Source organism: Buteo buteo, chromosome 8, assembly GCF_964188355.1.
Source record: "Buteo buteo chromosome 8, bButBut1.hap1.1, whole genome shotgun sequence".
NCBI classification, from domain to species: Eukaryota; Metazoa; Chordata; class Aves; order Accipitriformes; family Accipitridae; genus Buteo; species Buteo buteo.
The window spans coordinates 46,288,771-46,316,093 of record NC_134178.1 but is presented as its reverse complement, the minus strand read 5'-3'; the positions used below and the strand labels follow the sequence as shown (position 1 = coordinate 46,316,093).

Here is a 27,323-nt window from a genome sequence, read left to right as displayed (position 1 = left end):
AAAACCCCCATAGTCCCAGGTCAATGCAAAGCTATGCAATTTCTAATACGGTTTCTTTTTTTTTTTTTTTTTAATATAGCGATCAAAATAAGCTACAGCAGTTTTTTATCACTACTTATGCAGCCAGGCCAGAGGAGAACTGAGCAGCAGGCTCTACTTGCTGGCGAACCAAGGGCAACCATGACAACTGCAGGAACTTGGTAGATCCTCACAGACAGAGAATGCAGAAGATCTGCAGGAACCTGTCCAGCTAGCGCCTAGTCTGCTTTCTAGGCAACTGGCAGGTAAGAGGAAATAATTCTGTACTAGTAGCTCTAGGACAAATGCCAGTTTGCCTGTGAGAGAGGCGGGTTAAAGGTTGTTTATGTGATTAACACAAATTCAAGTTTAGGGCACTTAATGTTCACATGGCAGTCCAAGAAATGTCAGGACTGACTTGAACACCAATGTGGCATTCCTGGAAGGAAAGAGCTGAAGTACCAGTCTTACTTGAAACATAACTGGATTCACAGCAAATACATTCCAAAAAGTGCAGTGAGACAACCAATGGTACCAGTATACTTAGTAACTTGAACAAAGATAATTCTAAAGTATTTGTTTGTTTTTTCTTTTAAAAACCTTTAAATGTTGTATTTTTTTCCTACTCACTTTGCACATTATCTGTTGAAGTGCTCTAGCTACAGTCTAAGTCAGCCTTTCTCTCTCTCCCTCTCTCCTCACCCCCCAATCGCTCAACTCTTCTTTGAGGAGATCTGTACAAGAAAAAGATGCAGATGACCTCCTCTCAAAGCCCTGCTGGGCTGTGCAGGGCAAGAGCTTGAAAAAGGATCAGATGTAAAAGGGCCTAAACTCAGCAAAATTATATTGGTCCTGTGTTAAGAGAAGCTGGATGGTATACTTATAACCAAGTACAAAATGGGAAGGGAATAAGCATTTTGTACTCAGTGGTTAGTTGGGCTCTTCTTAGAAAGACTTTCTTCCAAAGATTTTTTTTTTTTTTTCTTTTTAAATCAGAGCAGCTTACTTTCACCTGCAAAGCCAGGGCAAAACAACTCAAAGCTGCAGCTATGTTCATCACTGCCTTTCTTTTGATAATCTCCACAAAGACAGGATTGGAATTGCTTTAGCCTGCTGCGTAACTTCCATTTTGTCCTCATTTAAAGCACTGTCATATTATGGGGTAGTTCAGACAACAGAAGACGACTGCTGCAAAAAAAGAAGTTTTATTTTTAAAGACAGTGGCAGATGGCTCCCTCAGCGCAGCCGGCGGGCTGAAGATCTGGTGATGGGAGTTGTTTTGGTGGGGGTTTCTTCCTCTGTTAATTCTGCTGATAGCTCTAAAGAGAGTAAAATGTGTCAATAACTCCACTGCCTTGAACAGGGAAAGCTACAGGCTACCTAGGCAGTGCTCTGAAGCCCTACACACCTTCTGCCCATTACCAAAAGAACATCCCTGTTGGACCAAATCTACAGTCTTTCTCCACTTTCACCTTTTGAGCACACATGTACAATGGCTTACCGTCCTCAGAGCTGTTCTCCTCATCACTGGAGAAGGTGATAACAGCTTTTTTGGGTGGAGGGCGCTTTTGGGCACGCTTTTGGTTTCGGAAGGTGCGAGGCTGGGGTGTGACAAAATCATCATCCCTGTTGGCTGTGCTCAGGGGCTGGCGGCGTGAACCTGCCAAGAAAAAAAACAACAACAAAAAAAGAGAAAGGTAGCAGCCATTCTGTCTGTAAGGGTGAGGAAAAGTCCCTAGGTGTCTCTGCTGGACTGCAAGATCGGGGGAAGGCTGCGGTCTCGCAGTCTCGCAAAAGGAACATACCTCCTGTTGGTTTCTGCTTGGCCGGCTCCGGCATTGGAGTTCTACTACCTTCCTGGCATGTCTCTGCTGACTCCAGCCCTCGGTTATGGGAGGCAAACAGCTTCTGCTCCAGCTCTTCAGCCAGAGTCTGATGGAGATGTAACACAGTGGGGAAAGAAGGAGAAAAAGAAGAAAAAAAAAAAAAAGAGAGAGAGAGAAGGCGGGGGGAAAGAAGTATTACATCCATAGCAGAATTGCCATCAAGTTCTCTGATAAATTGTAAATTGGTAGGGGTGAGGAGTAGCCTGCTTAAAATGGAGAACTGCAGGGCTTTCCAATCATTGTGTGTAAAAAGCAATTGTCCTGGCCTGGACACTTGCTCCCCATCCTTACTTTATTTTCAGGTTTGCCGCCTGCTCTGCGGAATCGAACCAGCACAGCTTGGAAACAACTGTAGACAGCTGGATCTTGGAGCTTGTCTGCAAAGCAGTCAAAGTTGTCCTGCAGCTTGTGAAGGCCCCGTTCTGAGAGGGGAAGCAGAGTAAGGCAGTGGGACAGATCCCGATATTGACGCTCAGTTCTGGGAAAGACAAAGATTGCCATTAGCTCTTGTGAAAAGGGGTGTGCAAGGATGAGTACATCCTACCTAGAACTACAGCACATGAAGATAAAGCATTTCCTGCAGGTGCTTCTGCCCTGCAGGACGTGAGATTCAAGTTGTTCTGTTACAGGTCAGTTACGGAGTGCCATGCCGTATCATACGCAGCCACGGCTGTATTCCAAAGACACTGACTTAGTGTCTGTCAGAAAAACACGGAGGCTGCACTGTCAAAGAACACAGTCACTTGTTTAAAAAGTGTCAGAAGTTATTGCTGGCTATGAGGAAAAAATGCACTCAGTAAGGTGGGAACTCCTCTTGAAGGGCCTTATTTCAACCAAATAATAAAAAAACCCTGGCTGCTCATTTTTGCATGTTTGAGATAGTCTCAAGCAGAAGCTGTATTTGATGTTCTCTCTCTTTCCTGGCCAGTTACAGGCCAGTTACATAAAGAAGGCCATTTTCATTAACATAGAAAGTGAACAAATAACAACTGCTGTATCAGAGGATGACTACATTCCAGCAAAAGTTACTTTAAAAAAAAAAAAGGGGGGGGGGGAGGGGGCAAAAAAAAAAAAGGCAAACTAACATCATTAATGTAGCTCACTGTGACAGAACGGGAGGAAAAAAAGCGAGGCTGAAACCCCTATTATTAATACATAAAAACCAGAGGGCCGGAAGTCTGTCCTGCATGTGCTCTCTCAGAACGCACTGTCCAAATGCAGACAGATGGAGCACAAAGCTGCAGCATCCAGGTGTTTCCACATTTAAAGTCTAACCGATACCTGGCATGTTGCTATGTTTGGATCTCCAGAAATGCTGAGGAGAGTGACAGTGGCTGTCAAATCTTTTCTGATAAGCTCCTGTTTTAGCCTGGAGTGAGAGTCTCACTCTAGCATTACTGCTAGTGTGCATTAAACTCATCATCTTCGTGGTACAGAAATATTAGGACATTTTAGTAAAGTCTAGACATGGCTCTTCACGATTGTGATATGAAGAGCTCACCAGTGTTCCTGGGAGACAATTTTGGAGAGAGGGGCCACTCTCCAGCTCAGGAAACGAAATCCAAATATTTCTGGGGAATATGCAACTCCCTGAGGCTGCTGAGCAGGTCACACGCTCAGGCACTGCGTACAAGTGGCCAAGATAAGCAGACACAGCTTAAACCTCAAGGGCAAAGCCACAACGATGGAGAAGGAAAACCACAGGAATGGAGGAAGGCAGGATGCACCAAAGCCAGTGGAAGGTAAAATGAAGATATCAGTGAAAATACATGACAGAGAGGCAGATAAATTTCTACTATCTTTCTTCGGGGAGGGGGGGAGGGGGTGGTAAGCACATCTGGGTCAGTGAAGTTACAGCTTGGGAAGCAGGGGGAAAGAAGCAACAAAAATAGCCCCAAAACCCAGGAAGCAAAATGATATCCCAGGTTCACAGGATGTGTCCTGCACTATATACTCCATAATCAGCACCATAAGCAAGGCATATGCATCTTGCAGACAGAACAGAGCAAAGGACCAAGTGTGTAGTGACACAAGCCCTTGAATAAGAAAACAGAGTTCCAGGCATAGAGTTAGTACCGAGCAGCCCACGCATGCAGAACAAGGACAGGCCTGTATCAACAGACAGGACTGCAGGGGAGATCCCAACTTCTCAGTTGAACACACTGATTTCTTAGCTGAGATGCAAGGGAATAGCCTGTGGAGAAGGACCACAAAGGTGCATAAGAGCCACATGTGGGATGTCTCCTTGCTCAGCTCTAATGCAGATCTAAATTATCACAAAACCTTTTCCCTAAGAAAGGAGTGAAGGGAGAGGGGCCAATCACAGTGTAATAAGACCAGAAGCCTTAATTTATACATATTTATTCATGTATTTCTAGGAGAAAGATAGAAAAAAAAAAGGGGGGGACGACCTAACCCAGGTTATCTCGGCATTTGTCACTTTGGGACATGAAGATATGATGGGAACCTGTTACAACCACCATATACAAGCTAGTTTCTTACAACAATTCCTAAGAAGCAGACTTGCTTGTCAGGAAAATTAGGATTGCAACCCACCTGGCAGTCCGGAATCGCTGACAAAGTTTCTCCACCAAGCTCTCTGTCTGTTTGTCTTTTGTAATATATGAAAATAGATGTCTGCAATGGAAAAAAAATGCCATAGTTGAGAGCCCAGAGAGGAAACCCCCTTTCTGCCTACACCAAGGGAGGCCTGCAGCTATCCTATCCAGTGACCAGCTAGGTGGTCCTCCAAAAGATGACAAGATTGCTCTGCATGCCTCAGACTCAGTTCAGGAGAAGGTATAAGCATATATATATATATTTCCCTGTTGGGGGACAGCTGCTATGGCATAACATGTAATTAAAACTGCATATTTGCATAATAGCACCTGCCTAGGATGAAACTAAGAAACTCATCTAAAGCAAAGACCCTTGTAGGACCAGAGTAAGAAGTACTAATGTCTGTGTAGGGTCTGAGGTAGGAGGGATGCTGAAAAGGCTGCAGTGTCTATTTCTGATCAGCTCCTTCCATCCAGTTTTAAGAGCATGCAACACCTCCAGACAATCTCCTCACTTCACAAGTTGTGCTGGCAGACTAGTATGTCTGACGAGCAGACCTTGAGGGGAGTGGGGTGGCATGCAGTATTTTTTTTTTCTCCCTTCAAAACCATTCTTGTGACTTGCTTATTATTAATTTGCTGAAGGTGTGTTGCTGTATTTTGGATCAATGGAAAAGTGAGCGTTACTTTGCACTGAAGTGGGAACAAAGCCTAACAGAACTTACATGCTGACCTGATCCCATGTTCTTCTTAGCTTCTTGAGGAATAGAGAGACATGAACTTTAAGTTAAGTACTTCTGCATTTTACATGACGTCCTCATAGAAATCACTGAATAACTTCTATTTATTAAGAAGGTCCTGCTGGCCTCCCTTTTTCTTGTACCAACATTTCTGTTAACTTAAGCTCAGTCAGGTTGCCACTGGCTTTGATATAAGTGCTCCAAGCACATCCTTGTTTAGTCTTTGTTATATCTACCACCATCACACCAAGCTTCTTTTCTAGATACGGAACAGAGGCCGTATCCTCAAGAGTCCTCCCTTTGCATTTGTTCCAGCATCAATTCATCTTTCTTTAACTGAAGTGACCAGGACCATGGCAGCATTCCAGGCAAGGTCTCACCAGCACTACCAATGCTTCCCTATACATAAACCAGAAATAACTTGACTGCTAAAATAGCAAGAGGAATACATCTCTAACTTTAGTCATAGCTTTACAGAAGAGGTTAAACAATTTCTAAACATTCAACCTTATGCTTTTTCTGCTAGTTTTCATCTCAGTTATTACTGTAACCCTCTCATTCTCCACAAGAGTCTTTTAACAGTGATGGTCCCCCCACTATCCCTATCTTTTTTACACCTCCCTATTCTCCAGTTTGGCAAGTATCCCTGGAGTATAAGCCACTGCTTCCTTCCTAGCCTGTGCTTTTGTCCACCACGGTTTCTGAGTGAAACCGGATCCTCTCCACAATGTAAGCATTTCATATAGCTCTACATGGGGAAATAGTTCAGTTTCAACTACTATTCTGTTTTTTCCCATTTAAAGGATATGATGTGGTGTGCTAACTGATGATGAGGTCTTCTTTAAAATTAGTTAGCTTTAGACTAATTTGATACCTGTCTACTTTGTGAAATCAATACTGCCTTTTCTCTTATTTGCCAGGCACCTTCAGTTCTCTCACTGCATGTTGCTGGAAGACTGAAAAGTCCATCTATAGCTGTCTTAACCACACTAATCACACTCTAATGCAAGTGCTACACTTAACGATTCACTAGGTATGCGGTAACACCTCCAGTTTGACATTTATTAAAAATTGTACTGAAAATTCCTAAATTATGTCCCATTCTTTTTACATGCCACCTTCTTGTTTCTCTGTGCTAGTTTGCTTCCACTTCAGACACTAACTTTCCCTTCTACACATGCTGTCACTAGCCACATGCTGCATTTCCCATTATTTCACATTACCCTCCTTACTAAAAGCTGAAGCAAAACATCCATCTACTTTTGCAGCCATAGATTATTTTCAGTCTCAATTTCAGCCTCACTAATAGACCTTTTCTGTGCCTTGCAATTCCTACCTGTCCAAAATTACATCCGTCTTCCTAAAGGTACTGGATTCTCATGGACAGAAAGACTAGTTGAAAAATCACTGGTGATTTTATTGTAGTTTACCACTAAAGACATTCTTTGTGCTGTCTATGAGCAACCAATACCCTCAGACCGAAATATTCCAGTATGTCTCTATACTATGGAGTAAGGCTTTGTTGGAAAAAAAAAAGCCCAACAAACACCAAAAACAAAACTAAGAAAACCAAACCCAAACCTGTTACTTTAACTACAGCTTTACTAAAATTGCTTACAAAAATCCAGTAGGCCACCAAATTGACAAAGGCAGCAGTCTTTAAAATCTGTTGTGTTGTCCCGACATTGCATAGCCACATTCCCATGCATAAAACCAACTGTTTTGCTTTTCTAGAGGGAAAGTCATTTTGAATGGGCTAGTGGAAACTCTTTGTGGAGTGTCTCCTCACTCCCAACTATGTGGCTTTAGAATCGATTCCCCCAGCATGACTCCATTTCAGATACAGACTGAAAAAGTCAGATCAAGGAGAACAACTGGAAAAAGCATTTTGTACATGTGTCCTAGTTTCAGCTGGGATAGAGTTAGTTTTCTTTCTAGTAGCTGGTATAGTGTTATGTTTTGGATTTAGGATGAGAAGAATGTTGATAACACACTGCTGTTTTCAGTTGTTGCTAAGTAGTGTTTATAGTAAGTCAAGGATTTTCCAGCTTCTCATGCTCAGCCAGCAAGAAGGCTGGAGGGGCACAAGAAGTTGGGAGGGGACACAGCCGGGACAGCTGACCCAAACTGGCCAGAGGAATATTCCATGCCACATGATGTCTTGCCCAGTACATCAGTTGTGGGGAGTTGGCCAGGGGGGCAGATCACTGCTTGGGGGACTAACTGGGCATTGGTTGGCGAACGGTGAGCAGTTGCATTGTGCATCACTTGTTTTGTATATTCCAATTCTTTTATTCTTGTCATTTTATTATTATCATTATTATTTTCTTTCTTTCTCTCCTATTGAACTGTCTTTATCTCAACCCATTATTCCCCCCCCCCCCCCCCCCCCCCCCCGATTCTCTTCCCCATCCCACTGGGTGGGCGGGGAGTGAGTGAGTGGCTGCGTGGTGCTTAGCTGCTGGCTGGGGTTAAATCACAACAATATGTCACTGTAGTTTCTCTTCCCTGGATCTGACATCCTCTTTGCATAAACATAGTCCTGGTCAAAAGAGATTTCTTTAACGCCAGAATACCTCATAATAATGTGGAAGGATTCCTCCTCTACACCGCAGTCAGGATCTGAGAGGCGACTGATTATGTCTGGAAGCAGGTTATAGATGGCATTACCCTGTGCAGAATACAAGGTTCTACATGAGATACAGAATTGTGAAGGACAGCTGGAGTCAAGCCAAATAAGCTGCCCACTTAAAATTACCTCCTTTCTCCCCACCCCAAATCTACTGACTGAAAACACCAGCTTTTTGAAACGAGCTGTACACAGCCAGCCAAACCTATCCAGGACCACTTGGCTGAAGCTAAGGGCGGCAGGGGGGAACCCAACCAACCAACAACCCTTGGTTTGCAACAGCTCTGCTCTTTGGCAGACTTGGATGCAGTTTCTTTGCTTTCCAGCCTTGTCACAACCCAACACAAAAGCTTCCTGATAAAGGAAACTTGCACAGCAGTTCAGCTCAAGGAACTGACTCCCATCTTGCCTGAAAAGGTCCAATTCAGATTCCTTTTCCACTGCTTTTACGTGGTTTTGTCATAGACACTGCAGAGATGGGAAGTCAGGGCAGTCAGGTGGCTGGCTCTGCTTTTAATAGAGCAAGCCAAGATAGTAAAGCCCCAGTATCATTGCAGCTTCTCAGGCAGTAAATCTCAGACTCTGAAGTGCCCACAGCAGCCTTCATGTTGAATGAACAGTAACAGGGGGTAATGCTGCTGCTATTCTTACCCTGCTTGGGCTGTAACTACTTCAATTTAAGTATCTCAATGTCATACAGCCAAGAACAACTTTGAAAGGTTTCAGAGATAGTGCACTGCCTGAGCGATAAGGTCAGGGAACCCTGTTGTAAGGCCTAAAGGTAACCTGCAGAAAACTGTTCCCAACCCTGTGCTGGGTGTATGCAAGAAAGCAAAGGGACAAAGCACTGGCTTAGAATCTGCCTTCCCATGTGAACAGATGAAGTCAAATTCGGCAACATCAGGGTTCCAACAAAACTCATGTTGCAAAATTTCCTTTATCTACCCTCAGTTAGGCAACATAGAGGGACAGACAGCTGCTCTACACCACTAACACACCTTCTCCAGGACTCAGCTCTTGTGTCATTGACCCAGCCTCCACCAGCCCTTCCCCACGCTTGTGAACTAAGGTCCCTGAGCATCCACTTGCCTTGTTGGAGAGTTCACTGAAAAAGTTCTGAGCCACTCCCATGATTGCCTCCTCTGGGTCTATAAGCAGAGCTGCCATTTCGCTCACTTGGCCCTTCACCTTTACCATGTCTTTGAGGATGAGGTGAGTCATCACCAGTCCAGCTGTCTGCCTCACGCTTGGGCAGGGGTCCCGCAACCTGACAGAAGCATATAGTTACCACAGAAAGCAGCTGAGTATCTTTAAATTACCGATACCCACAGCCTACTCCACAGCCCAGGTCCGTTGTCTCCCTGCACCGACTCCTTTAAATTTGGTTTCCTGGGTCATTGTCACCATCTGGAGGCCCAGTGTCACCCTTCCACAGAGCTCTCATCACTTGTCCTCTCCCAGCAATGAGTGTAGCATTACCTGGCATAGAGATGCGATGTCCAAGGCTCCACCAGGTTGGGGAAACGGATGGCCAGATCTCCTGCTGCAATAATGAGGTTGGATCTCACACCAGGCAGAGTGGACTTCTCCATCATAGTGAACAGCAGGCGCAAGTGGGAGTCACAGAACTCGGAGCTGATGAGATACAGTACAGAAAAGGCGGCATAGATACCAAAATCCCATCTCACAGAGAGCAGACACACACACAACACACAAAAATAAAAAACTATGAACGCTCTTTTGTGTTTGTTCTCTCCACAGGAAAGGAGTTGCAACGTTTGCTTGTGCTTTAGTACTAGGAAGGCTGGGAAGGGAACACTGGCATGGCTAGGCATTACCTGATCATGCAGAGTTTGCCAAGAGTTAGGGCTGCAGCAGCTGAGAGCGCCGAATCACTGTAGAGCCCAGGGTTGTTGCAGATCTTGAGCACCAGTGGAACAAAGGCAGAGAACAGGTGCTTCCCTAGAGAGCAGGGATAAAGACAGCAAGTATGAGAGCACTGTTGGTGCATCCCTCTTTAAGAACAATGACTTAATATATCCCAGAACTCCTGCAAACTATAGAAACTGGTTGACTCACTTTCACCATTGAAAAACCACCTCCAGAGAGGCAGAGCAAAGAAACAGACAGCCTACATAGAAACTGACACCAGACAAAAAATTACAGCATTTCCTTCTGAAGGAAACAGCCTTCCTCCTTCTGGATCTGTTACCCACCATACCTGTTCTTTCACACAGGCAGAAGGAACCAGTAGTCCTTGGTGGCAGCCACACTTACCATCTAGAAGTTCTTTCTCACAAATATTGCGGATGAGCTCAGCCTCAGTGTCATCAGCTGTGGCTCCCACAAGGCCCAGCTCCTCCTCCATAGTTGTCTCATTTCCTGTGCTCTGTGCAGAAAGGAAAACTGTAAAAAAGATGACAGGCAACAATAACCCCTTCCTTCATGAAGTACTCTTCTCTTGGGCGAGACGTGCATGCATGTTACCAGCAGCGTGACTAGAGTCGAGAACAACAGACTGATGGAGAGTTTTATAACCCACTTTTTCCCCCTGAGAACTGAATGAAACTGTGAAGGCTAGTCCAGGATTTGCCACTCCACATGTCACAGAACACCAATGAAAAAGAACACCTAAGCTACTGAAGTTACTATGCTGAGACAGGCATAGGAAACATCTGGCATCAATACCTGAGTTCAGCACAACTTAAGGGACATGCAAATCCTAAAATAAAGAAGTTCCAAGCAGCCTGTGAATTGCTGGTCTTCTGAGCAAGATTACGGGAAACCTTATAGAAAGGCAAAAGCAACACGAGGGAAGAAGACAGACATGAGTGTTGCATGGGGACCAAATCTGCATCCAACTGCTGCTTATTGGAAAAATCTCAGTTACCTCCTCCTGTGTGGGAAGCGATAGTGCCACTGATAAGCAGGGCAGATGAGGAAATGAACTACAAATCTCTCTGGACAGAGCAGTATAGGCATCTAATAGAGACTAGATACTTAGGGACACCCAACATTTTTCTCTATTCTTACTCAAGAAAGTCAGCCTCACTACACTCTGGAATATGTTCCGAGGTAGACCTAACCAAACTGCGTATTTCTATCATACAGGTCCCAGTAAGAAGGCTACTATTAAACTTCTATCATTACCACCTGAGAGAGGACAGGACCTTCAAACCCTGTGGACTGAAACCCAAGGTTCCAGAAGCCCTTTTCCAAAACTCAGGATACAAGTGAGTATTCTTCACCACTAGCAGCAATTGCAAAAGATTGCACTGGTAAGAAAGGAGGTGATGAGTAGAAAGGAAATGTTTGCCTGAAGCACGAAGATAAGCATGGCCAGGACATCACTCTTCATTCCCTCCTCTCTCCCTCTTCAAAACCCAAGACCAGTGTGAGTTTTATTGAACAGGGTCATTCAAGGACCTCAGTTCTCCCTGCTAATCCTAACCAACACGTGTCCATTTCTATTACCAAAACATGCATTACCCTGGACCTCGTGCATCCTCAGGAGCGCATTTTTCAGAAGTTTGCTGTAGCAGTAGCTGGGACACTAGAAGAAATAGGAAATTGCCCATAGGAAAAGAAACCTCAGTTCTCACCCGGAGTCTCTTCTGCCTCATGCTGCTGTCAGAACGCTTCTTGGTCTTCTCCTCCTCTCTGAGGATGCGGCGTCTGTGTAGCTCTGCACTCACTGACACTTCCAAATGTGCTACCTGCTGCAGTGCCACCTGTCCCACAAGGGACACGAGGTGTGTCAGCAGGAACGTGGGGAGACTGCTAGCACCACCAGAGACTCTGCTGGGAGAAACTCCTGGATCTAGTGGAGAAAAATTACTACAGTTCAGTGTTGATCTAGACCTCTTCCCTCATCAGTTACTGCCAAGTCTCACTGTATAACCCATCTCCATGCTCCACAGACTCCTTCACAGCACTCGCACTCTTCCGCACCAACACCTCCACTAGCCCCTCAGTTCTGTTCTCCTTCTGCAGTTACTCTAGGCCACCCAAGCACAGCACTAGAAACCATGGGTACAGATTTCCTCCACCAGCTTTTTTCCTCACCAGCTTTCTGCCCATCAGCTTCCTGCAGCTTCTCCAGAGCTTGCTGACTGCACTCCTGCAGGATGTGAGCACATATCTCCTCCGCCCCTTCCGCTAGCTGGTAGATGAGCATTACCGCTGACTCCATGAAGGGGATCCAGTGACCACTTGGCTGGTCAAAGCCTATTGAGGAGAGGGAGCATTGTACCGCACATACCAGCAACAACACAGGCTGTCTCACAGTCCAACTCCATCTCCTCCAAACCTACTGCTGACGTGAGCTCACCTTTACTCACAGTCTTACTCAGGCAACCAAAGAGCATATGGTTCTGTGGCAGTCGAAAAGGTGTGTTGTTATTCCCCAGCGCTGACTGCAGAGAGAATAGATGAGTTACTTTTACCACATAAAAGATGCCCCCATGACCCTCCTGGTACTTAACCTTGCTGTGTGCACAATGCTAATCAAACCCATGCTAGGCCCATGGCAGGGACATTCAGTACTGCTCTGCAACTGAACACACAGCAGAGGCATTACTGTCACTTTTGAAGGCATGGTGGCAGCACTGGGTGGGTTTAAAGCTTGGCCAAATGATGATCCCAGGCCAACCCAGACAGTTCCACTACTTCAGCTTAAAGCAAAATAACTCTTTTGAAATCTCATATGATTCCTCATTATCCACAATAAATGAAGAGGGAAACTTTTAGAGCATCTTCAGAGTTATCAACAGCAAGGCAGCTAGATGACCTTGCCTGGGGTTTCTCCAGAACCATGAGGTTTTGTTTAAAAGCAAAGTATCATCAGTAGAAATAACAGAGGATAGCTCTGGATCCAACACCACCTCACACTTAGGCTGTTGCAGTCTCACCACATTTTAGGTTGGGAATAGAAGAACCCAGAGAACTACTAAACCAAGTTATGACAATGCCCGAGATATCCCAGCAGACCTGTGGCTGCCTGATAAAAATATACTTGACCAAAATGAGCTACTGCTTGAGGATTTACAAGCTTTCAGTAGCTGGAAACAAAATTTCTCAATTCACTACAACCCTACTCTCCGTACTCAATTTCTGATTGGGGGCAGAACGAAGGAAGAGCTACCACAGTCATTCAAGTATCTACAGTTCAGTCCCTTCTCACATACAAACTTAACTGCAGAGTTAAGTCAACCTAAAATTGAACTACAATCATCTTCAGAACATTCTTATATGTTGTGATACACCCTAATTCATGAAGGTCCTCCAGTAGTGTCCCCAGTGGAAGGGGCAAACACAGAATGATGGTGCTGTGTGAAGGAAGGCTGCTTTTATGCTGAAACTGCTGAACCACAATGCACTAAAATGCTTGAGTCAAAAACGAAAGAGATTTTTTTTCCAAGTGCATTAAAAAAAGAAAAAAAAAAAAGTATAAATTGTTCCCCAGACAAAGAAGCCATCGACCATCATGTTGTTGCAAGTACAACATGGACAGGTTTGAAAAACTTTCATGTTTTATATTTAGCTGTACAGCTGACAACTCCCAAATATCAATTAATAGGGAGGGCAAAAGAATCACACCACCAGAAAACATCAGTAGAGGAAAGGGCTTCATGGTTGAGGAAACACAAATCAGTTTAGAACTGGGAGTCTGAGGAAGAGAATTGAAAGGAAAACAGATTTTCTTGTGCACTGAACTCTTTACTAATTGAATTCAGCCTGTTGCCTAATGAAAATTCTTTTATTACATGTTCACTGATGTGTGCTAAGCTTTCCAGACAGTGCTGCTGAATGGTCTCAACCTACTTAATTTCAAAATCAGTAAAAATTTAATCACTTCTCTCTCTTCTCAATTTCCACCCCTTCTTTGTTTCTAGGTAACTGTTTCTAGATGACCTCAAGAACAAACTAAAAATCTTACCTTAGGTTTACCAGCAAGTTTGGTGATGGCATTGCATACTTCTTGAGCCAGGCGATAATCTTCGCATACCTTCTCAGACAGCCCTACTGTCACCAAGACGTCCAAGTTGCTACCTATGATCTCTGGCTTCCCTCTATGGAATGGAAGGGATGGGGGTATTACATGAGTTGCTGCTGAAAGTTTACAGAAGTGTGGATAACCAAGAGAAATACTCCTTGTACCTTGTGGAAGGCAGTGGTTTGAGTAAGAGGGAGAAAAAAAAAATACAAAACCCAAATCCATCCAATGATTCAAGATATAGCTATAAGAGCAGCAAATTCAAGATATAGCTATAAGAGTAGCAAGCAATATTCCACAGAAGCCAGTATAATCCACACTCGGCTAAGAGACGAGGTTCTTCAAAGTGAACACCGCTCGGCACACTGTCTCTTTGTAAAGAAAGAAGATTCTTGACTCCTCTTTCTTATCAGGAAGGACCAAAATTTAAAAGGGTAAGACAAAGAAAAACATTGCAAAACAGAAAAGAGTCCAGCAGCTCAGGACTGGTGACATGTGCCACTTCCTTCCCTACTGTGGGAAAGAAAATAACACAACAAAAAAAACCCCAAACCCACCCCCACCCCCCACTTTCTACCTGTGACAGGTAGAATTGTATATTCTTCAGTCCAGGCCTGATCTGAGGTACATAGAATTAACTGGGTGAAAAAGGCAAGAACAGAATCTAATGTATTTAAGAAGAGAATCTAAGAAGTTTATAACTGGCATCTATAGGAAAAAAGCAAAATCACCTCACTTAGCAGATTTGTGAAGAAGGCGATGCTGTTCTTATTTCACACACACATACCCATGGACTCAACGCAGGATCTCATGGGATACCCTAGAAACCTACAGTTTTCTTTAAATCCCATGATTTTAGGGAAGGGTATTAATTTTGAGACGATGTCTACAATTCTGCCACAAGCACATGGGATGGGGTGGTAGAAATACCTTGGAAGGAATATCTAATACTCAAATTGCAGAACTGGCTGTAAGCTCCAGAAATGGCTCCAGCTCTAGAGCCAAGAACTTTAAGATCATTGTTATGCAGGCCTATTTTTGACCAACGAAGGACTGAAGTAGGAAGAGCAGGAAGAAATCAGCAGGTAAGCTAAATGCCAAAGGGTTACCAGGCTGGGAGACTGAGGAAATTAAAACCTTATAGTGAAATCACACTCTTTTTGCCCCCAGAAAGGGAAGCAGGTTCATTTCTCTTCATGCTAAAGGCTCCAGACATCTCTACTCAGCAGCTTCTCACTGGTCTTATCCAAACACAGACAAAGCTGCAGAACTGTGACATGGTAAGCTCTGAGAAGGGATGGACATTCAGAACACAAAGAAAGTAATGTCGTCATACTCATTCAGAGACCATGCTGGTGGGACCCAGCACAACTATGTTTAATTCCAGGCTTCGTTACCCCATGACGTGGTTACTATTTTTGAAGCTGCAGAACAAAGGGTCAGCTGATGCAGCACCCACAGTTCTTCAATAAAAATCGACTTCCTGTACATCCTCCCACTTAGAGGATTAGACCAGGCCCTGGGCTCACCGTGCCATCATCCCCAGCAGCATCACAGCAGCACGTCGCTCTAGTGATGAGCACTGAGATTTTTCCGTGAATCGCTCCCAAAGCAGCTGGATCACAGCAGGCTTTATTTCATCTTTCTGCACAAACTCTGAGATCTGGAAAAGAAATGCAATAAAACAAGTAGGGAGAGGCATGAGGATGGACTTCAAACCAGCAAAGACATTAACTGCAGTGACTACCATTTTAATATAACAGACATCTAAGATCACAAATACAATCCAAACGCAGGCAAGGCAAGTACTCACTATTTCTTCTAAGCACTGTATCGTTCCTAGCGATGCATCCACCATGATGAGAGAGAGAGAATGCACCAGGCCTTGGGCTCTGGCCCTTTGAAGGGGGGAAAAATAAAATAAAGTAATAATAAAAAAAAATTTAAAGGTTAAGAAAAAGAAAAAGCAACTGTCACAATTACTCTCTTATTCAGAGAGCTGAGGACACCTATTAGATAGCAGAGCTGATCCCTGGGGACAGGAAAACTTCCCCTTTCACAAGCTGGAGTTCTTCAAGTCACCCAGCTCAACTGCCAGTGAGTGTGACATGGGCTCAGAAGTCCACTGCCTTGTACACTGCTGCTCCTCCTGGTGCTCAAAGACCCAACAAGAGGCACTCACCAGACACTTTCCAGTTTGCTCTCAACCACAACTCAAAGTACTATTCCCTAGAGCATAAGAAATGGAAAACCACTCTATGAACAAATAAGGCCAGAGCTCAAACTGCAGAAAAGTCATCTCCAGGCAATACTATTGTCCTGGTTTCAGCTGCAATAGAGTTAATTGTCTTCCTAGTAGCTGTTATAGTGCTGTGTTTTGAGTTCGGTATGAGAAGAATGTTGATAACACACTGCTGTTTTCAGTTGTTGCTAAGTAATGTTTAGTCTAAAGTCAATGATTTTTCAGCTCCTCATGCCCAGCCAGCAAGAAGGCTGGAAGGACACAAGAAGTTGGGAGGGGACACAGCCAGGACAGCCAACCCAAACTGGCCAGAGGGGTATTCCATACCGTGTGATGTCTGTCATGTCTAGTATATAAACTGGGGGGAGTGGGGCTGGGGGGAATCGCTGCTCGGGGACTAACTGGGCATCAGTTGGCAGGTGGTGAGCAATTGCATTGTGTATCACTTGTATATTCCAATCCTATCATTATTATTATTATTATTATTATTATTATTATTATTATTGTAATTTTATTATTATTAACATTATTATTTTCTTCTTTTCTGTTCTATTATCTCAACCCACGAGTTTTACTTTTTTTTCCCCCCGATTCTCTTCCCCATCTCACTGGGTTGGGGGGTGAATGAGTGAGCAGCTGCATGGTGTTTAGTTGCTGGCTGGGGTTAAACCATGACAACTATCAAGAAGAAATATGAAGCAATGGGTGCTTTTTATTGCCATGATGGCACAAATGAGGGTGAGGTATGGTGCATCTCACCAGGGAATCACACTTATCTTGGGGTGTGTGTATCCAACGGGATTTACATGTGGGCAAGTGCTAAGAAGAAAAGAGCAAGTGCCACAGTAGTTAGCAGAAGCAGCTCCTCTCTAGTGTGGAAGAAACAAGAATGCAAATGGTACCCAGCCCCCACTCCCAAATCCTCACTAAGGATCAGCAACAAAGACCCCATTAACATCCTCTCACCTGCCACATGTAGAGATTTGTTACATAAAGATTTAAGAGCAGACTGAATGAAATGCAAATAGAAATGTGTGTGAAAGCACCCAAATGATAATAAGAACTAACCTTGTATAGCGTGAGGGATAAAAAAATGGTGTACATTGAAAAATCAAGGACAGAACTGACAGTAAGAAAACCAGTAAACACTGAGGAATGTGTTACGTACATCAGAAGCAGAATGCCTCTACTCAGATAAGGCCACAGCATGTATGACGTGTCAGCAAAAAAGCTGAGCTCTGGTAATAGAAAGATAGCTCCAACTTTAGACCTCACTGTATACCATTCCTCTTATTCCAACAGGATGAGCAACTACAGCCATAAGAAACCCCAAATGGGGGAACAGACACCAGGCAACAACTTTGCCACAGAGGGTGAAGCATGCAAGACTCTTAGATATGGGATGAGTTTGTAACAACAGCTGACTCCCAAAGGGGCTGAAATAGCTATCCAAAAAATCAGTTCGTTGCTGCCAATCAAGAACCCTGCTGACAAGATGAACATTCAGAACTGACACCCCTTGTTCCCTATCACATAGAGACCCGACCCAGATCATTTGGGCACATGTATCTTGGTGCAGTGCTTTGTATGAGAGTGAAATGGATGAGAATGTTAAGCGTGAGTGCCTGATAACAGTTTAGTTTAAAATAATTCTCAGCTTCTCCTTCCATAAGGTCTCACATGGAGTTCTGCTGCATGAATTTCCTACACATGAACACTATGACAAACCAAGAGCAGAAGCTCAGCAGTGGGTCCCGCAGGAAGATTGGGATACAGATATATAACCTTACGTTTCAGCTCAGCATGAAGCATGGCAACTTTTATTTCTCTTTGTGTCTATATCCCATTCCCAACAACTCCCCAAAAGAAGGAAAGGAGGGGTGGAGTAGCAGGGGAAAGAGGAAAAAAAAAAAAAACAAAGAAAAAACAAACAGAAAAAACCCTTCTGATTAGGAAGAGCCATACCTCTCCGAATCCCCGCTGGGGCTCAGATAGAGCCGCCTGTAGGCGTTCAGCACGGCCTCCTTAATACCAGGCTCTCTTGACCATATGAGGGGGAGCATCCTGCGGATTCCAACCAGTGCCTGGGGCACACCAAACTGCGAGACTGTCACAAAGAACTCAATGGCTTCCTGCACCACTGCAGAGAGAACAGTTGCGTTAGTGCAGTTCTTTCCTAATCCCCGTTAGAGAGGCCATTAAAACAAATTCATAGGCATACTGCAGGATGGGGTCACTAGTACAAAGACACAGATCTCCTGGAGGAAATGGGCACAGGTTAGATTTAGCTGTAATATTGGTCATGTGATACATTTAGGAGAAGAGCACAGAGACCATGTTTGAGAAAGAACAAAATTCTCTTCTGGGAAACAGTAGCTTTGGAAAAAAGAGATCTCATGGTCACAGCAGACAAGACAAGCTGAATGTAAGTCCCTGTGAGATGCTGTAACCAGAGAAACTAAGCTATTTGATGTATAAATGGGCTAAGGAATAATGTATCTGATTCCAGCTTGACTACTCCTGAAATATACTGCCCAGTCTTCTGCTTGTTAAGACAAGAAAAAACATTAAGTTGGAGAGTATTCACAAGAGACCCACAGGAATGACTACAGGGACTGTAAAATGAACAGTTCATGGAGTCTGACCTCTGGTTAAGTGGGAGCTTACACCAGTATAAGCTCCAACTTACAGATCTGAATAAAGATCCCCTATCAGACAAGCTGGTATGCTTCCCCTGCGCCCAGTCACACCAAAAGGTACATATTTGCAACAGAAAAAAATAAAATCTTTAAATCTTAAATCTTTAATTAAAAAAACTAAATCTGAGCACACACATCCCTTACCACCACCCTCTTACCCAGCAGCATATTGTCTCTAAAAGAAGACAATGTCTCAAAATGTCTTGGCTGTCCAGACACCCAACTTGCCTTCCTTAACTACAGCACAGGACAACAGGGAGGTGAAAAGTTATTAAAAACTGCACAGCCATAAAAAAGTAAGCCAAAACCCATGTGTTTAAGTACCAGGTGAGGGGCACCCTCTCAGCCTTGAACTTCAAATGATCTGTAAAGACACTGAACTCAGGAGTTCATTTTTGTGTGTGCAAACAGCTAATGACACCTAAACTTTGCTGGGGAAGCCCACATGCTTATCACAGGTAACATACGAGTCCTTAATACAGATGAAGCCTCAGAAGTGTTTGCATAAAGCTGGGGTGCTGTAGTGCCCAGACCCATCTGTACCCCAGAACTATGCAAGTGGTTGGCATGTGGATGTGCCAGGGAGGATGGGAGAGGAGGGAGCTGTGCCCCTCTATGCCTCAGCCCCCTCAGGGGTGCTGATTCATAATAAGCCCTCCAAAAAAAGTCTAACTTGTTACAGTAGTTCTATTATTTAATATGAATGGCTGAATTAACTCAGAGGCCTACTCATCAGCACCTTTCACTACAGCACTGAAGAGGACCAGGCCGTAGAACCTGTTGATCAAGATCACTTTTAGCTACAGAATAAAGTTTAAGGAAAGGTGAGGTGGATGAAACAAGCTGCTCAGTTCCCCTCTTGTGGCCAGCATAACACCTGAAGCTGCATCAGGGCACTGAGCCGGCAACAGAACCCAGCTTCACTGGCCATGCTTACTTTGGAGGAACCTCGGCCGAGATAAGCATACATCCCCTCTCACAGGAGGTGGAGGAGCTTCCATAAATTAAGCCATTTTGGTCACCTGGCTTTTAAAAACATTATCAACTTTGATATTTAAAAAAATTGATTCCCCAAAAGCCCATTCATGCCCCAACACAACCCCTTCACGACACCTATTTAGATGGTGCTTGCTTTTCTGATAGCCTGGAAGTGCCTTCAACATCTGCTCAGTGAAGGCCAGCTCCTCCAACCTTTTTCCCTTCCCCTGGAGCTCCACCACTCCCACGTCTCCTCTCCAGCAAGGGGAAAGATCTGGAAACACTGAACGGAGGAGAAAGGGCCCCATGGCTATTTCACACACCTGAGACACAGTTTTCGTACATCATCTTGCTGATCAGGCTCAGGGCTTCTGTAATTTTCACCGAGAAGTTGTAAGCATCTTGCAGGTATTGCACCAACATCTCCTGTTTGACCAGCTCTGTCTGAGACTGCTCTTCTGGTACAACTTCTTTGGTCTTACAACTACTGTTGCCATGTGGAGGATCCTCACTGTTCTCACCTGGGTATGAACCTGCACAGCATGAACACTTGTTTGTGAGCAGTACTGAAAGTACAAGAAAAGCAGGCATGGTTCAGGGCATTTTCACTCTTCCCTCTCCACCCCATGACGACACCTTCCAAGAACCAGGAGACAAAAATCCAAATTCTGCCATCAGACTTAACTACAAAGACAAAATCTCAGCAAGCTGTAGAGCAAGTTCCGGTACTAAAAAGTGATGCACCACAGAAATGCCAACTTAATACAGGGGTGGAGAAAGGCATGGTCCAGCTGGGGTAAACTCCATTAAAATGCTGAAGGCGTTAATTTGAACTTGACAGCTACCCAAAGATGGATGAAGCCCTGAAAGGGAATCAGGGCAGAGTAAGGAGAAGGCAAACAGTACTACTCCCTAGCAAAGTTTGTGCGAGTGTGGAGAGTTGACAAAGTTAAGATTTTTTAGATGGTAGACTTTTGATAGAAATAAGCTCAAGGGGATTGGCTAGGAAACCTTATTCTGAAACAAACACCAAAGATAAAGCACATGAAATACACCCAGAGGCTTGAGCCCCAGATAAGCAAGACTTTGCTTGAACCAGATACTTGGTCAAGGCTGCTAAGGGTAAGCATTATGTGCCACCACCTGTTCAGGAAGCAGAACTCCTGACAAATTCAGACAGGACAGAAGAGTGTGAGTGGATAATGCTAGCTTCCCTCCCCTCAGCAGATATTACATAAGTTAAAGCATCAGAAATGCACTTCTACTGGGAACATGGAACTGTTCCAACCAGAAATGAAATAACAGGACTAATGTGATCCAGCCAAAATGCCAGGCCACTAGAGGAGCAAATGATTCAGAGATGGTGCAGCTCTGTGAGCTGTCAAGTACACACAGACTGAGCCCCACAGGTCAGAAGGACGGACAGGGCATTCCAGAGGGTTTTGGTCTAGCTCCAGCATCAGCTTGGGCTTAGGGAAGAGACAGAGTGATCTGAAGTAGTTACCTGTGTAAAGTCTTTTCAGAACACCCAGGATTGTTGCCTCCTCATTTTCCTCTGTGGGGCCACTGAAGGGCTCCTTCCCCTGGAAGTGACACAGGGCCTTCTGCGTAAGGCGAGCTGCACTCCTGGACAATGACAATGCCCAAGAGAAGAACGTCAGCAACCCGTTAGGGCAGAACACAAAGGAAACCACCCAACTTTGCCCTGAACACCTGGGAAAGCAGCTCCTGCCAGCATCTTGTGCTGCGTGCCCATGTCAATCTCTTCCTACAGAGAAATCTTACTGGAAATAATCCCTCCACCCTGGAGCTCAAACCTTTCTTGAACAGGGAACAAGAGACCAACACATCCCTTGGGATAAACACTTTTTCAAACTACAGAGTCTTCTTACTTGTAATTCAGCTTCCTCAGCAGCCTAGTGATTTGCTCCGATGTACTCTCCGCTGTTTCCTCAACTTCCAGCACCTCCTCTTCCCCTTCCTGCTGTGGTTGAAAGAGCTGCTGTGTGGCAGACCTAACTTCTGGCAGCATTGCTTCCCACTCTTCCTCTGGGGTGATCACTGGAGCTATTAAAAAAAAACAACCAGCAGCAGGAATGAAGAATACAGAGGCTCAAATGACACCTTAAATGGGGAGAGAAACTCATATGGAACTTAGAAATTCTACTTTTTTTTTTTGTATTCCCTGCAGGCAGGCACTATTCCCATTGCTGATCCCACCCAGACTGCAGCAAGAATAGGCAAGAACTCTTTGGCATAAAAAAAGAAACCACTGAGGATAAAAACAACAACAAAAAAACAGGTAAGAGAGAACCATCATTTGGTATTTATTGTTTTGTAGGCAGCACCAAGACCAAAGCTAATCAAGTTTAAATTAATATCTGACCAAAATTATGGCTCAAGCAATCCTTGAATGGTTGAAAATAGAAACCTGGGAGGGTATTTATAGGTATTTTTAGTTCTTACCCTGAAAATAGGATATTTAATTGTTGATCTATACATGGACATTGAAATTGCCCTTTTATAACACCACTGTATGAAAAACTGTTGTGAGTTTAATCCCAGTTATCTGGCTTCACCATCTCACACAAGTAAGATCTGAGACAAAAGCCACTACAACCTGGGAGCAAATTTAAGATGAGGAAAAAACCCCCCACCCTGATACGCCCTGGGAAGGGGAAAGAGGAAGAAGGGAAATTACCTCCTGTGGATCTGTCACGGTCTCTCATTTCTTGCAGCTTCTGCACCTCTTTCTTCAGTGGCTCAGCCAAGTCAGTACAGCTTAGCTGAAGATGCCAGGAAGAGAAGAAATATGTTACTTATCCTCCTTTTTCTGAAATGCTAGAATTCTCCTTTCTCTTCCACTCTCTGCTTTAAGTTGTCAATCCCCTCACATAACCCTGGTTTTGGAAACTGGACTCTGGCCATCATCCTAGAAGGGGAAGTACTATAAATTGCCAGTCTGAGGCTCAGGAGCTCAGGAGAAGGTGCAGCTAAACACAAAGAGCTGCAGCTCTGTGCAGAATGTTCTAAAAGACTGATTCTGATCCTAAGGAAAGAAACCCCGCAGTGGATTCAAATCAAACTACTGCAGGTTTTTCCACAATCAAACACATCCCTCCTGGCCTTCAGCATACCTACCAATTACACCAAGCAAGGGAAGAGCCAGAGGAAGCAAGATCTGAACCTGGGAAAGCCAGAAAGCTCCCAGCTGCAGATTCCAAGGCTACGTTGTCCCTCCCACAAGACACAGAAAGGCTGCTGCCCTGCCTATAGCAAGCTGCGGGTATTCAGCCTGCAAACAGACATCTAGCATAGCCAACATGCTAGTCAGAATTACCTTGCTGGAGAAGGGATTGTTGGATAAAAACGCAGCCAGGAGCTGGATCGCATTTTTAGCTACTACCACAGATTTGTCTCTGAGACGCCCAACAGCCAGCGATACCACAGACTGAAACTGAGTCAAAGGCAGGGCCTAGCACACAATGAGAGCATAGACAAAGTTAGCAAGAAGGCCTAGAGACTCAGGAAAAGTTATTTTACTGCAGACATTAATTTACTAAAAGGCATAGATTATAGATTTATAGAAAAGTCTAGGTGTGAATGGACCTCTGGATATCTTCTGGTCCAACCTCTGTTGAAAGCAAGGACTTCAGTTAGGCTATCCAGGGTCCCATTGAGTCAAGTTTTAGTATATCTAGCAAGGGTGATGTTTTCCCACACCAATGTTCAAAAAGAGCTTGCACACTACGCTCTTCCTTCTAGTCTGTCCCCATAATGAAAACCAGCATTTAATTTCTGTTCCCCAGTTCCCTTGCCCTTAGGAACTTTGGTCTCTTGGGAAAAAGGAACTGCTGACACCACAGTACACAGGGACAATACCTTTCTCTATTAAACTTCAGACTCTGCAAACAAAGAGCAGGGTGACAGAAATTCCCTTAGAAAACACAACAGGGGAAAGGATGACTGAAGCAATGTCACTTCCCTAGCACAGACTTACCTTGCACTGAACGATTCGAGTGAAAAGCTGCAGCACACGGCTGCGCACAAAGCCATTGATGTCACAGACATGGGCCTGCAGCATATTCAGGAACTGGTCCCGAGTACCACGGGCAGCTTCCTCCAGCTGGTCACCATTCAGCACCTGCACCAGCACTTCTGCCATAGCCACCAGAACGGCATTTCGCATCATGTAACTCTGCAAAAAGAAGAGTTGTTGAACCAGGAACAGATAAAAAGACACAACTTGATATGCCAAGGGGAAGGATAGCCCAGAGTTGGGGCTTTCTAAGTTTCAGGCTCCAGCCTTAAGTGAATTTCTCCATTATGGAGTTTGTATTAACCTTGGGAGAGCACAGATATGCCTGCAAGATAGAGCAATCCAACCCTGCTATCCAGCTAGGTTTACAGAAGCCAAAAACTGATATGAGAAACACTTATGGCTTTTAAGGGCAGTTTAAAAAAAAGGTAACACAATGGCAAACTCATTAAGTACTGAAGAACAAGGGACAGCGGCTGGCATCTCAGACCAGTAAGCAGTTTCCCACCATTTTCTGATACTCAAGAGTAACAACCAGACAGTGGATGTCACGATTTCCGTTTCCTTTGCATCTTTTAGGTAAGGGCAAAACCTATTCCAAAGAGCAGGTTTTGGCTACTTGATCTCTGTGGATGAGGTTCTGTTTTCAGACAGAAAGACTGGATAGCAGCACCTCCACCACTTGACTTCTCCAGACAGGCAATATTGCAGAAATGTACCTCCCCATCCAAGTGACGCAGGAGAACGCTCATGTTGGATAGCACCAGAGCTGGAATCTGTTCAGCCAGTTCAGTTATAAAGGTAGCATAACCCTTGATACCAGAAGCATCGCGAGTCAGATCCTGTGGACATTTTTGTCCAATTTCCCTGCACAGAAAGATGAAACAAGGAATAGGGTGCTTCAAGTTGCTAGGGATAGAAGGACAAGCCTTGGGGTATGTTTCTCACCTTAGCAATTCACCCACCAGGCTTTTCAGACCATACTCTGTAGCCCAGAGGCTCACAGCCTGTGCAAACACTGGGGCTACATGTTCAAAGTGCTGCAGCATCTGTGTGATCTTCAGAGTGGCACCTTTCTCATGTAAGAAGGAAGAAAGAGGTCAGGGAAAGTAACTGGGAATGGCTTCAGGAAGAAGGCAGAAGAGCAAGAACTCACTGAACATGTGATCATAATGAACCAGAGCTGTGGCAAGCAGATGCGTCACAGCCTCCCGTGTGGCCCGGTACTTCTGAAGACCAATACTCGAATTCTCCAGGATACGGTAGCAGCTTCCTGTCATTAAGCTAAAGCCACAGAAGAGAGACAGTGAACCTCACTTGCACCAACATCATGCTAGCACACTGCACTAGGCAAACACATTTCTTGCAAACCAGAGAGATTCTCCAGTATCCTTAAAAACCCGAGCAAACAACATCTGAATTTTAGAGGTCTACACGAGGAAAGGAAGTGATTCCTAAACAAATTGCTTTTGCCTCAAGACAGTTTCCTCAGTTTCCCAGAGATCTGTACCCCACAGAGGGCTGTAATACCACCTCACTGGCAGATTTAACATTTAACCCTGCCCTCCAGAAAACCACTGTCACTCATCCCACCTCTACATCCACTCCATCCCATACCTGACAAACTCTTCTTCCACCACTGAACCACCCCAAAGCTTATGGAGATCCAGCTGCAGCAGCTGCGTGAGTAGCCTTAAAAGCGGCTCCCTCTCCTCTTCCCACAAGGATCCAGAGGTCTTGGTACGGTTCTTCTTGTTCTAGAAAGAAGATTACACGATGCGATACATCAGCAGCTTGACAACAGAAAAAACACCATCACCACCCTGCTTCCCTCAAAAAAGAAAATGACTGTCAAATTCTACAAAATTAAGAGACATACAGTGAGACGCATGAGGAGCTTATATGCCCACGTCAAACGACTGTTGCTGTCATCTTTGAGCACAGAAAGGAACTCTTGAGAAAATACTGGCACACTAAGTATCAGCCAGACACTGAAGAGTGAAAGAGAGAGGCCTGGGCATCTGAGGCCCTGCTAACGTTTAGACAAATATTGTCCCTTTGGATGTTTTCCATCTACAGTTTCACAGAAATACCAGTACTCCACATTAATGCACTGCTCTTCCTGGCAAAGCGTTTAAATAAACCCAGTTATAACATCTGATAGAAAGCACAGAGATCAGCAAGCTTACGTGTTTTCTACTTTTACCACCTTGTTTTCCTTTCCCCCCAGTCCCCTCACCTACCTTCCCACCAGGACCCACCTCCAACAAACCACTTTTGCAGGTTTCCATTTCAAAGGCATCCACCAGGCCAGTCAGCAAGTAGCAGTTCATCTTGAGAGCATTGAGGTGAGCAGTGCGGTCTGTGCGGCTTAGCCCAGAATCACCCAAGATGGCAGGAAGTTCATTGGAATGATGGGACACCACTGAAGAGAGGCAGAAAGTCATGAGCACTCCTTGCCAGGCCCCTCAGCCATCCGCTCTTCTGGAGACTTAGAGCAGTCATCAGATTACCAAAGACGTGTGCTCACATCTCACCAGCTGTAACATGGGCTGCCCCCTGCAACCCAAACCTTGGACACACTGCCCTATCCTATCCCCACAGCCCCTCATCAGCTCATAGAAACACTCGCTCAGAGCTGACGCATCCCAAGATGTATTTTCCAGGGACGCAGGGAAGGGGATTTTCTGTCGGCCTGCCCTTACAGCGAACACGCACAGCTCAGCGTTGTCCACCAAGATTACAGACCCGTATTACTGGAATGGGCTGAGGGTGCAACCCAGCTGGTCGAGTCACATTAGCCTTTATATCATCACTGAGCTGCCACAGGAGATCAACCTCTCTATTACTCCCACCTCAGCTGGAAACAGCAGATACCCACCGCGCATCATCAGCTCCAGGGCATCCTCCTTGACATCAGTCCCCACAGCTTGGAAGTGGCTGCAGGGCAAGCAGAGCGTGTGAGGGCAGTGAATAAACACCACCAGGGAAAGGCATGAACGCTCAGGTGCGCCAGCCTCTCCACAACCCTCCTCCACCCGCTCCCCTCCCGGTACCCCCGGCCTCCACGCTCGTCGCTCTGTACTCACTGCAGCAAGCTGTAGAGGGGGTCGAAATGCTGCAGCACTGCCAGCGCGCCCCGAGCCCGAAAGGCAGTCCGGAAGGCTGCGGAGAAACACGGAGAGGTACGGGGAGATGCGATCACGGCCGTGAGCCGGTGGTAGAACCGGGCCAGGCCGTGAGGGGTGTATGTGGGGGGGGGGCCTTACCCGTGAGGGCGGGTGGCAGCTCGCGGGCGGACAGCACCTCCTGCACTACGTAGCGCCCCGGGCCGCAGTCCCGCAGCAGGTCGGCGGGGGAGAGGGGCAGGTGGAACTCCCGGGCCGCCGCCATAGCCCCCGCCGTAACCCCACAAGCCGAGGCCTCCTCCTCCTCCTCAGGCAGGGCCCCGGTAACTCAAAACACCGCGCGCGGGCCGCGCTCCGCCCGCCCCCCGCTTCCCCAGCCTATCAGCGCCCAGCAGCGCTGCCGCCCGCCAG

The 27,323-nt window shown here is 45.3% G+C and overlaps 1 protein-coding gene, 1 long non-coding RNA gene and 1 other non-coding gene across 5 annotated transcripts in view; 1 reads left to right on the top strand and 2 right to left on the bottom strand.

Annotated features, from left to right (window-relative positions):
• LOC142033923 (uncharacterized) overlaps window positions 1-2,338 on the top strand; it is an 11,808-nt gene extending 9,470 nt beyond the window's left edge. For both annotated transcript variants that reach the window (XR_012651402.1, XR_012651401.1), the window contains 2 exons: window positions 80-284; window positions 2,207-2,338. This is a non-coding gene — a long non-coding RNA (uncharacterized LOC142033923). The remainder of the gene's footprint in view (window positions 1-79; window positions 285-2,206) is intronic.
• On the bottom strand, window positions 887-27,323 carry NCAPD2 (non-SMC condensin I complex subunit D2). 2 transcript variants are annotated; one of them, XM_075034503.1, is made up of 31 exons: window positions 27,054-27,323; window positions 26,874-26,949; window positions 26,666-26,724; window positions 26,046-26,209; window positions 25,402-25,541; window positions 24,941-25,068; window positions 24,733-24,856; window positions 24,504-24,651; window positions 23,746-23,943; window positions 23,086-23,220; window positions 22,447-22,531; window positions 21,638-21,812; window positions 21,250-21,371; window positions 20,069-20,278; window positions 18,034-18,208; window positions 15,640-15,724; window positions 15,356-15,489; window positions 13,770-13,902; window positions 12,162-12,246; window positions 11,897-12,058; window positions 11,434-11,651; window positions 10,109-10,220; window positions 9,670-9,793; window positions 9,311-9,466; window positions 8,921-9,098; window positions 7,779-7,873; window positions 4,461-4,541; window positions 2,196-2,382; window positions 1,824-1,950; window positions 1,520-1,678; window positions 887-1,337 (listed from the first exon to the last, which is right to left on the bottom strand). In XM_075034503.1, the coding sequence occupies exons 1-31, from the start codon at window positions 27,175-27,177 to the stop codon at window positions 1,255-1,257; spliced, it is 4,182 nt and encodes a 1,393-aa protein (XP_074890604.1). In that variant the 5' UTR covers window positions 27,178-27,323; the 3' UTR covers window positions 887-1,254. The 2 variants fall into 2 exon arrangements, with proteins under 2 accessions (XP_074890604.1, XP_074890605.1); XM_075034504.1 differs by lacking the exons at window positions 887-1,337; window positions 1,520-1,678; window positions 1,824-1,950 and adding an exon at window positions 4,028-4,098 and having other exon boundaries at window positions 2,270-2,382.
• Window positions 26,284-26,605, bottom strand: LOC142034104 (small nucleolar RNA U85). Its single transcript, XR_012651447.1, has one exon. It is a non-coding gene; the product is annotated as a small nucleolar RNA U85 (small nucleolar RNA).

What these genes read in the sequence shown, in the direction of transcription:
- NCAPD2 (XM_075034503.1), bottom strand. Translation starts at nt 27,177, where the DNA reads ATGGCGGCGGCCCGGGAGTTCCACCTGCCCCTCTCCCCCGCCGACCTG. An exon ending in CCTGGAGCTGATGATGCGCG is followed by an intron (nt 26,210 to 26,665) that starts GTGGGTATCTGC and finishes GCCTCTCTTCAG; the next exon opens with TGGTGTCCCATCATTCCAAT. An exon ending in AGCTGATGGGCAGAAAGCTG is followed by an intron (nt 11,652 to 11,896) that starts GTGAGGAAAAAA and finishes TTTCTCCACTAG; the next exon opens with ATCCAGGAGTTTCTCCCAGC.